We start from the raw sequence: 12,463 nt of genomic DNA, 5'->3' as shown, positions 1-12,463 counted from the left end.
CAGTGTCTTAAAAATATCAGGTTTCTTCATTATATTGCAAACATACATTTCCCAGTTATGCCAAAGTTAATCTACAGAAATCTGGCTAATGAAGATTTAATTTCCATGGATTTAAATCAAGAGAACAAATCTGAAAGTCTGAATCTAGACTTATTTATTCATAGCTAGACTTGAGTATTTGTCCTTCCTGGAAAGAAGAAGCTGTGATATCAAAGAACTACATGTCTTATGCATATTAAAATACAGGGATGTATTCAGTCTTGCAGAATACTATTTATTTATGTATTAAATCTAATGCAAAACTCAAAGTGCTTTTCCTGTTGGGATAAAATACCATTGCCAACTTAAGAAGCCATTCTGTAGTTTGAGGGTTTTTTCCTGAGTAGGTCAGCATTCTCCTTAAATATAGGTCCTGGTTTTGGCTGGGACAGAGTTAATTTTCTTCCCAGTAGCAGGTACAGTGTGTTTTTGGATTTAGTGTGAGAATAATGTTGATAACACACTGATGTTTTAGTTGTTTCTAAGTAGTGCTTATCCTAAGTTAAGGATTTTTCAGTTTCCCATGCTCTGCCAGCAAGCAGGTGTACGGGCAGCTAGGAGGGAGCATGGCTGGACAGCTGGCCTGAACTAGCCAAGGGATATTCCATACCATAGAACATCATGCTCAGTATATAAACTGGGGGAGTTGGCTGGGAGGGGCGGATCGCTGCTCGGGCATCGGTCAGTTGGTGGTGAGCAATTGCATTGTGCTTCACTTGTATTTTCTTGGGTCTAATTTCCCTTTTTTGTTATATTCCTTTTCATTACAATTGTTGTTATTGTATTTGTATTATTATTATTGTCGTTTGGGGGGGTTTTTAGTTATTAAACTGTTCTTATCTCAAAAAAAACCAAACCCCCAAAAAACACCCTAAAACATCACTGTGTTATCAACATTATTCTGCTTTTGAATATCTCTAAGGAGGGAGACTCCACAACCTCTAAATACACCAATATACATATACCTTGGTAAGATTCCCTTGAACCTGCCCTTCTCTAGTCTGAGCAATCCCAGCTGTCTCACCTTTTCATCATAGGAGAGATGTTCTAGTCCCTTAATTGTCTTTGTGCCTTTCATTGGAAACTCTCCGGTAAGTCCATGTCTCTCCTGTACTGGGGAGCCCAGAAATGGACACAGTACTCCAGGTGTGGCCTCACCAGTGCTGAATAAAGGGAAAGGATTACCTTCCTTGACCTGCTGGCAACAGTTTGTCTAATGCAGCCTGGACATTGTTCACCTTCTTTGCATCATGGGCACATCACCGGCTCGTGTTCAAGCTGGTGTCCACCAGGACCCCCAGGTCCTTTTCTGCCAAGCTGCTTTCCAGCTGGGCTGCCCCCAGCATGTACTGGTGCCTGGGATTGTTATTTCCCAGGTGCAGGATTTTGCACTTCTCCTTGTTGAAGTTCATGGGCCTCCTGCAAGCCCATTTCTCCAGCCTGTCAAGGTCCCTCTGGATGGCAGCATGCCCTTCTGGTGTATCAGCCACTTCTCCTAGTTTTGTGTCATCAGCAAATTGGTGAGGCTGCACTCTGCTCAATCATCCAGATCACTAATGAAGATGTTAAACGGGACTAGGTCCAGTATTGACCCTGGAGTTCACTGCTAATTACTGGTCTCAAACTCGAGGCTCACAGTTGAGCAGTTTTACATAATTTATTGAAGCTTCCAGAGGAGGTTTTGTGGGGATTTCATATTATTGGCAATCATGTTCCTGACTAGATGCACATATCTCTTCAGAAGTTGCTTCCACCCAATTAGTCTCTTAAACATTTAAAATAGTAGAGACCTATAGCTAATTGGTTTGCAGAGATGGTAAACACAGTATGACATAGTCTGTTGAAGAAGATGCATAGATATGGATAGCGTGGATAGATATTTGAAGTGGAAGATCCCATTTGATCTAGAGTAGGTCAGAGGCTTATCAAGGTGAAGTTGTACTTGGCACATTGTATTATGATGCAGGTTCAGGCATGTAATGATTTTTTTTTTTTGGAACAGAATAAGTTACCCAAAAGAAACTGTGGCCTTTAAAACCAATAAATATAACTTTAAAATCTAGGTAGGAAATACCTCATTTAGAGGTAAAAGGGTAATCTGGACAATTTTGTTAGCAAAGGAATTGTTTTTTTCATGAGAGATTTCTTTGCTTTCTGTGTTAGATCATTTGTTTTGCTAGGTCTAGATGGTGACTGTATTAAGGACTGCTAATGATTTTTTTAGTGGTATGTGCAATTAGTCTATTTAGAATCATAGAATAGAATCATAGAATCAAATTTAATGTATACATTTCAGTTTCTCAATATTTTTCGTGTGATGGTTTTAGAACAATGAACTAAAGCAAGAAAATTCATCAGTCTTTATCAACAGACGATACTAGATAGCCAGTTAAGTAGGAATTAAATCTTCCTCATACTTCAGATATGTTGGAATCTTATACTTTCTCCTATCTTTAACCAAATCATAATAATATTTTGTGTTTTCCTATTGAAATCAGCTTTGTTACTGATTTTAATATGAGCACTGCCAGTTATTATGTGCTATTAGGAAAAGTAAGTATGGGTTTGCTTAGATTTAAGGAAAGATCGCTTGTGTTTAATCCTTTTTTCAGTATATGGCTTTATCTCTTTTTCCTCCATTTATACTAAATGTTGCAAATGATGTTTCAGTTTTGTCACCTTTGTGGGCCTTTCGGTGATCTTGAATTGTATAGTCTTTCTCAAGTTATGTGACTTAGGTCTTACTCTTCAAGCTGTACTTATTTTTCATAAAGCTTAACAAAAACTTTGTCAAGGACATCTTGCTTCACTGCCTTTTTTTTCTTTTTTTTTTTTCCTGTACTGGTAAATTCTTAAATAGCTGAAGTTGCTCAAGAGTGACCATCTGTTCCATTTCCAGTAGAAAAATTCACCCTTGTATTTCCCCTTGAGCTGTCAGTCCTTAGCAAACTCTGAATTCAAAGTATGCACTTTTTTCTTGTTTTTACCTTCAGTTATTCACATTGATCTCAGCTAACACTGAGTGTATATTTAAAAATAAATTGCCTTAGCTTTGTTCTGTCATAACTGTAAAATATATATTGTTTCCATTATTATTGCAGTTATGTATTTCGTCCTACCAGATTGTGTTAGTATAGGGTAATTTTTCTTGTTGAAATATTTATTTATTTATTTAAATTTGGGCCTTTTTTGTTATATAACCTCATCTTTGCTGTTTTTAATCCATTTTCTGTTTTTCCCCCTTGTTTTTTTTAGTTACAGACACAAAACTTAAACAGTATCTTTAATAGACTTTGCAGAAGTGATGAACAACTTTAAGTCTCTTGACATTCTTATTTGTATCTAAGCATTTGTGTTTAATATCATATCCATAAAATTCTTTCCATAAATCGTATTCAGTTGTTTCCATAAAATATATTTCATGTTATCTCCATAGATCAAAGCTAAACAGGTATTGCAATGTCAGCTTTAGTGTTTGGTTAATGCTGCCAAGGTTCTCAGTGCTTTTGAAACTTTGCTGTAATTTCTTCTGCTGTATGAAACTTTCTATTCAGTGTTGTACTCTGGGAGTCAAAATTTGGCAAGTCATCCTCCCAAAATGGTCTTCTCCAACGGAAAAGCTTTCTACTTTCCATTGAGGTTGGCTGTTCTTTGTTTGGTGGGTTTTGGGGGGGTTGGTTTGGTTGGTTTTTTTACTTTCTAGGTAAATCTGTGCTTTGGTGAACCTATGCCTACTGCCCTCTTTCTGCATCCTTTATGGTTATGCCTTCTGCAAACAGAACGCAGTCTCTGACAAAATGAGAAGTTTGGGGTTTTTTTTTTAATATATATTAATTGAAAATTTAGAAAAGAATACTTTATTCAGTCTTGCAGTGGGGCTACTAGATTTTCAGAAGACATCGTTCCACTGTGAAGAATGTCACAAGAGCTGCTTTTGTACTTGAAGAGTGGCAAGAGGAAGGATTCACTGAATAAACATTGGTCCCTGTAAAGCACCACCAGCTGCTGGTGGTGTACAGACTGTTAGCACTTGCTCTCGCTGGAGAGGGTCCTATCACAGGAGACTCTTCTTTCTTCCTAGTGCAGATAAGGGAACTAATTGCATGTTTTGTTTAAAGCAGAAGAGTCAGAGGCTGGATATTTCCTGTATCTGTTGCCAACAAAATATCTGTCAAGATTATGTGGAGACTCAGTGATTGGCTGTTAATAAATTTGATTTGGAATATCTGTAAAAATAGCTTTCACATGAAAATGTCAAGCTATCACTACTAAAAATGTTCATAAAAAAGGTTGATTCATATGAAATTTTCAAATGACTTTAACTTTTAACTATAATGAACAACCTTTTAAAAAATCATCAGTAAAATGTTTCATTGTCGCTTACACAAGCAAAACCTTTTTTCCAGTTCACTAATTTCAATTAACAAAGCATTAATTTTTTCCAGATTTGAAACAGAATTTCTTTAACAAAATCTATTGAGATGGCAGAAACATTCACATCCAATTCTAGTTGTCACTGTTTTCTTGTTAGCCAAAGATGGTCTCAGTTTCTCAGCTGACTAAATATGGATTGGCTACTTCTTTTTTAATTACTTTTCCTTACAAAGAAATTGGTTTTAGCTGTGGGATAATAATCCCTTTCCATGTTTTTACTGTTGTATGTAGTACACTGATCTTCAACATCTGTGCTTGAGATCTGGGATCAGAAAAGCTCCAGCTGAGTTTATTTAAAGCTAAAACTGTATGGCAAGCCTAAGGCATTAATGCTAGATGTCCTTGTTATGGTTAATCAAGTTCATTCCTTCATTAATGTTTTTCTTTTTAAAATGGGAAGTTTCATTCAGCTTTGATTTTGTTATTTTAGCTACTTCTGAAAGTTTGACTGTGTTTCTTTTTCTATGCACATCCAGAAACTAAGAAAAACAGTCTCTATCAGTATTTCAAGATTTCTTGCCTGTTCTTTCATTCTAGCATTGTATCTGAAAAGATGTTTCACTGACTGCCTTTTGCTCATGTATATATGTAATTTTTTTTATGCTTCTCTAGAGTTGTTTCATAATTTCTTTGCAATTTTTATCAACTATAGGTCTGTTCAGTAGTTCAAAAGTTAACTCTTTAGGACTTCACTGTTATATTGTGGAAATTTATGTATTTAAAACTGGAATACATTGCAAGTAATTAAAGACTACTTTTCAGGTATACAATTAAGGCTTCTTAAAGGCTTTCTATTTGTAAAAATGTTTCTTCAGAAAGTTTTGTTGTCATAAATTTCAGCTAGTAAGGTATAGAAGAAAATGTAGGCCTGTCTATTCCAGGTCAAAGAACGAATGCTGTTTTCCTATATAAAGTGCAATGGTTATCGCAAACATTTATTTAAAATTCAGATGTAGTGAATCAGACTTCTCAAAGCCTGATACACAGTTCTGCGTAATGAGATGTTACAATGCATAACTGCTGCTTGATTGCGTGGGGTAGCTTTCTTGGGTAAAGTTCTCCCTGTGCAGAGTCTGAGCAAATTAACTCTTTTGGAAACTAAAATAGATCTTAGTGTTCAAATTTGGTGCTTGATCTTCACATGAAGATAAATTCGTCCTTCTAGAAAGAGGGGAGTGTTGTTGGGGTCTTGTAGATGCTGCAAGTCCAGTAACAACTGCAGGGCTATGGCCTTGGGACCAGTGTATGCCATAATTCTGGACTGGGGGGATAAGTTTTGTGCAGAAACTTGTTTTTCCGAAGAGAAGTGTGGCATTCAGTAAATGAATATAAGATACTTCTCAAATACAGAAGAACTGACGAAATCAGTTCAAAGTACAAAGAAAGATTCTAGCAAATTTTTATTTTAAAAGAGTGAACGATATGCAAGTTCTTTTTTTCTTTTTTTTAGATTCATCTGATGGAAGTCTAAAAGCTTCTACACATCATGGGACAATAGATGTTTATGTCAGTCAATTAAGAAAAGTGGATCTGAAATCCCAGAAAGGTTAGAAAACTAAAACAAATATTTTTGTGGCAGGTTCTGATGTAAAAGAAAAGGGTGTAAGAGTCTTTTTTGTTTATCTGTCTGGAAAAAAATAGTTTGTGATTGTCGGTTATCTACACTCTTTTTTACCTCATTATTAGATGATGTATATAAATACTTACAATACAGTAAACTCTGTAAGTGGCAATGATACTTAAAATGGATTACAGAATTTTTGTATTTTTCAATACTTTCTTTTTTCCCTGGCAAGGTACCTAGCAGAATTCTGCAGAGTTAACTTGGATCACAGTCTTTCTTTGCCTTGAGCAGAGTTTACTCCATGATGCTCATACATGTATGTGCACAGTGACCACTGACATGCATTTACATTTCTGTTTCCTGCCTTTTCTGGGTGAAGTGTCCCATTATTGAAATCAGAAGGCAGAAAAACAAAGATGAGAGGGCCTTACCCTACCATTCTTCCTTTTTTTCTCCTGATTACTCCATAGAATTTCACTTCTTGGTTAAAAGCTTACCCCTAAAGTTGGATTAATAGTTTTGCCATTCAGAAGATAGGATACTGTAAATGACAAAGCCTTAATACATCTTGCTAGTCCTAGTTTTTGCAAAAAAACCCACTACAGCATTTTTATACTTGACTTTAACATCATGTCAGGCACTTCAGGTGATTCAAATGAACATAGTATTTGGTACCTTTCTCTCATCTGTGAGACAATGCCTGTGCCCTGTTAAAACCTAGCAGTTACTCAGAATGGGAATAATGAAGAAAATGCATTGAAATCACTTGCGTGCCCTTCTTCTGTACAAGCTCTTCTGGTTCCATTGGTGCAAAGAAATTTATTTTTGTATTATTTCTTAGTTACCTTTTGAAGTTATTACTAAGTTAATGTCTCTTTGAATTAATAGCAAAGAGGAAGGTATTTTAAAAAAGCTAATTAAAGTTATTTTCAAAACATTGCCTGATATATCTTCTGGCAGCACAGTTTAGTAAAGGCAAAGTTGGTGAAGTTCTGTTTCCATTTACCCTGCAAATTCAGAGTAACTGCTGACAGCTGCAGTGTAGAAAATGTCCCATTCGTGATGAATTAGCTGTATGTGTGTTGGATTTTATGAGTCACATCACTGAGCAACTCTCCAAGGAGGACCCAAAGATGAAGACCTTTTTCCTTTCTTATCCTAAGGCTTTTGTGTATCCAGCAAAATTTAGGCCTAAATTATACTGACAGTTATTCGTTCATCAGGACTGATGCAGGCAAGTGGTTCTGCTGAATTTAAATTGCATAGCTAGGGTTGCTTTCTGACTGTTACTTAGTTGTTATAACATCAGTTTTCTAAGCATGTTCTGCTTCAGCTTTTGGGACGTATTTAAAGAAACTTGTTATGTTTTTCTAAAGTGAATGTTGGATTGGGCAAAAACTAAGAAGCATGTATACAGAAAGCGTATTCTGAATTTTGGTAGGTTTTTGTTTTAATGCATTGAGCGCAGCTTCCAAACATTGTGACTGAGTAGTTCCAAATATGACTAATGTGGGCAGGTTGGGGGCCCAGCATCTGCCTTCAGTCTGATGCATAGAAGTACATATTTAGGGGAAGCAGAAGTCAGAATTTCTGTTTTTAATCTCAAGGGTAGAATTATTTGGGCCACCAAAGCTGCCATTTTGCTAGTAGTTTACATTTTAGTGATACATAGTCTAAACTAGTTAGTCACTTTTGAGACTGCATCTGTTCAAGGGTGTGAACACCTGGCCCTGTGCAGTAAAGCAAAGACAATTGCTAGTGTTAACAGTATGTAAGTGGCATCTCATCGTTCCAGAGGAGCAGTTCTTTCATAACATGCCATGCAGTGGCTGGATTAATCATCAGATCCAATCCCCTATCCTTGCTCGTGAGTGTAAATATGCAACTAGAAGATGAAACTGAAGTTATAATACTTGTGAGGTCTATTAGATTTGCTTCCCTTGATCATTCCTGTAGTAAGATCCTCTACCAAGCACCATTGCTAGCAGTATATGTCAATGTTAGTTTTCATGTTTGCAAGGGAAATAGTGACACCATTTTCCACATGTGACATACAGTATTCTGTTTATGATAAATTAAGATATCTTCATTTAGTCTTTCAGAGACAAAAAAAAGAGGTTACTGTGTCTGAAGGCTCTTTAAAAAAACCAAACCAACAACAAATGATGATTTGATTTAAGTTAGCTAAAAAATTGCCTGTTTCATGCTTTGATCTCAATGTTAAGCTAACTAGCTTTCATTTAAATTTATACCAGGCTCTATTACAGTCAAGGTACCTGCCTCTCTCAAAGCCTATTTACAGTTGTCTGGAAGAAAAGTGGATGTGAGCTCAGAGATCCAGTTAAAAGAAACACAGAGTGCCTCCAAAGATGATCACGTAACTATAAGTGGTAAGGCTTACTAATCTTGGCTTCCAATAAATGTCTGTCTGGCCTTAGTCAAAGGCATCCATGTTTCCTTATGAGTTTATTGCTCTTGGCATCTTCTTCTTTCATCTGTTTCAGGTTCAAATGTTTGCTTGTGCCATTGTACTCCCCATGTTACTAGTCAACTTTTTCTTTTTGTTTGGTAAATGACTGAGTGCAAACAAATGCTTCTCTAACAAAAGTCTTGGAGCCAAATTCATCCTCAGTGTTATTCCAGTGAATTTGTGGGAGGTAATCCAAGGCTGAATTTGACCCATTGCTTTGTTGGCTTAGACAGTCACATATAATAAATTGCCAGGGAATGTCTGTTAAAAATATAATGAAAAGTTTTCTCTGTGTATCTCTGTTGGGAGGGGGGGGGGCGAAGTAAGAGGGGTATGTGGCATATTTGTAAATGTACAGTATAAATGTTAAATAGTGCAGGATAGGCTGAGAAATGATGGGTGAGAGATAGCTAGAAGAGCAGAAGAAGCTGGAGCATGGAGGAATAGAGAGTACATGGAAAGGTGCCTGCAATTACTGGAAATATTCTTCTAATGCATTTCAAATTGAACTCGGGAATCCCAAGTCTTGCTGTTTCCTGCTTTAGAAAACATTTGTACAATTCATTGTCAGGGTGTATGTTTCTCTCCTCCTCTGCAGACGTGTTTATCTAGAAGTTAAGGCTGTTGCTGTTACCAATTACTCAGTTTGCTCAAGCGGAAACATTAACGTAATGTGTCTGAAGGCTCCAGCTTTGTTTTTGAGCGTGCTATGTCAATATGACCTGCTATGATAGCAGATTGGGTGAGGCTTTGAGTTTTCTTATGTTTAAAACCAAAGAAAAATATGCACAAACCTTCTTTTCCTCCCTATGTAAGATGATAATCTCAAAGTCAGGAAATATTGGAAGTGGAGGTACATAATTTTAATATGTATCCTGCTTATATAAAATAGTAGTCTTGAAATGTATAGCTGTATCTCTTCCTGCCTTGAACAGTAACTAGCATTTAAATTTACTAGTGGTTATTAAATACAAATTCTCTTAAAACCATGGTTAGAAGTTCTCAGGCTAGAAACCTGTGGAAGGACTCCAGATTCCAGCAAGGCTTTACAGAATGAATTGCCTCAGTAATAAAACAATGTTTCTCCCAGTGAAGGACGACCACTGACCAGTCAATCATCTTGTTATTCTGGCAACATTAAAGATAAGAGTGGTGTTTCAAATATACGCAGCTGAATGGCTTCTCTGGTTTCGTGACCCAATCAGTGTTTATGTAGGACAGTCATCACTGAAGCGGATGCAAGTTTTCAACCCACCATTCTGTATGGAAATGATCTTGGCAGTTGAGGCCAAAAGCAGCTCTGATTAGTTAACCCTCACATATACATATCCCAAAGGCATGGAAATCGGCAAGAATTATGCAGAGGCAACAGCTTTAGGCCACTGATTATTGGTTGTTTAAAGAGGTTACAGCATTGCACAAAGACTATTAAACATAGATCTAAATTGATCGTAATACAGGTGAATGAAAAATAGACCCTGGAATGGATTTTCTGCAGGATACAATTCAGCTGAGCTACTGCTGGCCTGAAGTAATGTATCTTCATCTGTCTGTATACCTGGCATTTAGCTTTGAGTGTTTTTTCTCATAATGTAACCAATGATTTATAGCAGCTTTCTTCTCCCTTTTCTTCACTGGTCAGTGAGAAGCAACAAACCTGAAGGGAGATGAAGTACCTGGTTTTAATGTGTGCTTTGCTCCTTTTCTTACTGTGTTGAAAACAGTGCCTCCCTTTTCTTTGTCAAGTCAGTAACATTCCTTTGGCATAGCAAGGGAGATGCTTCCTGCTTCTAGTTCTCTTTACCTTATCCTGTGGGGACAGTGTATTCTTTCTGCAGTCCAAGCACTTGTCCCCCACCTCATTCTCAACAACCTCTTCCTCTTAAAGTTGATATTTGAGAATTTTCTTGTACAAGTAGATTCTGAAATAATTTAAAATCATTTAATACTGTTTCTATATCATGAAACCATTATCCACCATTGAAGTTTTAGGTACAGAGTCTATAGCTCCTTCTGCTGTAACAGAAGAATTATAAAATGGAGATAGAAGAGGGGTTTTGCCAAGTAGAAAAAAAACTCTATCACAAGAGCATGGCAGTTTAGATTTTTATGCTTCTGAGTTCAAAGGTTAGTTTAAAAATAGATGATTTTTCAGAAACTGGCCAGTTCTCATGTGGATAACACAGGAACTGGCTGCTTTCAGGAAGCTTTACTTGCCTCTGGGAGTATTGTGAGAGATGTTACTCCAATGGGAAGACAGGGTAGAGTTCTGTGCCTTGGGTAAACATTCACCTAGTCTATCACCTGCTCTGGGAAAGCCTTCCCTACTGCTGTTACAGCCATTATGATGTATGTCATCACCTTGCTTCATGGCTCCCGTTCCCGTGCTGAGTGGGGAAGTCAGAACACTACAGTCCCACAAGCAGTCACATCCAGGGTTTTGAAAGGTGCCCAAGGAATAGAGCAGGATTTAGTCAAAGCGAGAAGATGAAAGCCTGGAGTGAGTGTTCTAGAGGCACAGTGATGAGAGTGTGAAAAGGTGTTTTGCTCTTTAAAAAAGGAAGGGACTTTACTGCAAAACTGGGATACTTGCGGAGGAAGGGAAGGAACTAGAGAGCAGTGCCCGGGAGTTTATTCTTCAGAGTAATTTGCAAGGATAAGGCATGTTTCCATTGACATCAGTAGGCATTCTTAGTAGTAGTATGTATGGTATAATGAAATCTGTTATAAAACCAGATTTTTCATGCTAAGTGCTGGTACAGCTTCCATCTGTGAAAGTGTTTGTTTGGCTGCCTAGTTTGAGAGTGTTTGTGTAACTCCAGTAATTTCTGATTGTAATCATGTCAAGGCATTCTTTTCCTTTCGCTGGCAAAGCGGGAAGCCCTTGCTGCTCAATGTCTGTGCCTTCACCATGTCTCCAGGTCAGCCTGTATTCTTAAATTGGCTGATTTAAGAAGCCTGTAGACATCATTAACCGTACCTCATACTATATATGGTGAGAGGAAGGGTAGCAGGCTAAAAAGTGCCAAATATTTAAGCAGAAAGAGCTTAGGAGATTGTCGTGTCAGAGGGGATACAAACAAGTTGAAGGGCAAGGATAAAATTCAGGTAATATTGATTTATATGCTTTTTAGGTCATTTTTCCAATAAGTCATTTTAAGTTCAAAGTACAAAGGTAGGAATAATGACCTGTGTGCTCCCAAGAGGAGGAATATTTCAATAAAAACATCAGTAAACAGGAAACAATTATGTTACACAGTTGGAAAAAAAATAAACAGTGTATTAACACGACTATTCTGTAAAACTCAAAATAATCCCTTGGCTTTGCATGGCATTAGTAATACTTTGCTGGAACGTGTCCAGTTTTAACTACTGTACTTCAAAAAAAGGATGTGGACAACTGCAGAGACTCCGAAGGAGAACACATTATCAGAGGCCTAAAAACATGATTAATGAGGGAAGACTTAAAAAAAAAAGTGGTGTTTTTGTCTAAAGAAGAGAAGACTAAGGGAAAATAAGGTGCATTTTTCTAGTACATAAGAAATTGCTGCAGAGATGAAAGAAATCATTCTCTGTCTACTGGTGATAGGATTAGAAATTATGATTTGACCTTATGGTAAAGAAAACTTAGCTACATAGATAAACTTTCTGGTAGTAAGCACTTGTGTCTGGTGAGGCCATAGGACTGTCAGTACTGCAGATTGTGAAGAACAGGCATGTTCTTCATGACAAACAAGGATGTCAGGTTAAATACAGTGCTTTCAGCCCTGTTTTTCTCTTGTCCTAAGTTGATGTGACCATCTGCTCCCACCTGCTCCAAAGGAAGGTTATGAGACATGTGGATGGATAAATTTAGGGACTAATTGAATGCAGCCAGTGGGCATGCTTCTGCCCACTTTGATTGCAGGCTTGTGTGTTGACAGCTGTAAGGTTGCTGGAAAAAGTCTTGCAATCAT

General features: G+C 37.2%; 1 protein-coding gene across 1 annotated transcript in view; it reads left to right on the top strand.

Moving 5' to 3' along the window:
- FAM185A (family with sequence similarity 185, member A) overlaps positions 1–12,463 on the top strand; it is a 48,840-nt gene that overhangs the window by 29,534 nt on the left and 6,843 nt on the right. The window contains exons 7-8 of the mRNA XM_010581101.1: positions 5,924–6,019; positions 8,293–8,427. Of these exons, the coding sequence (XP_010579403.1) occupies positions 5,924–6,019; positions 8,293–8,427 (231 nt within the window). The remainder of the gene's footprint in view (positions 1–5,923; positions 6,020–8,292; positions 8,428–12,463) is intronic.

Source organism: Haliaeetus leucocephalus, unplaced genomic scaffold, assembly GCF_000737465.1.
Source record: "Haliaeetus leucocephalus isolate CR32 unplaced genomic scaffold, Haliaeetus_leucocephalus-4.0 Scaffold751, whole genome shotgun sequence".
In the NCBI taxonomy this organism is placed as follows: Eukaryota; Metazoa; Chordata; class Aves; order Accipitriformes; family Accipitridae; genus Haliaeetus; species Haliaeetus leucocephalus.
The sequence above is the reverse complement of the archived record's forward strand: the minus strand, read 5'-3'. Positions and strand labels throughout refer to the sequence as shown.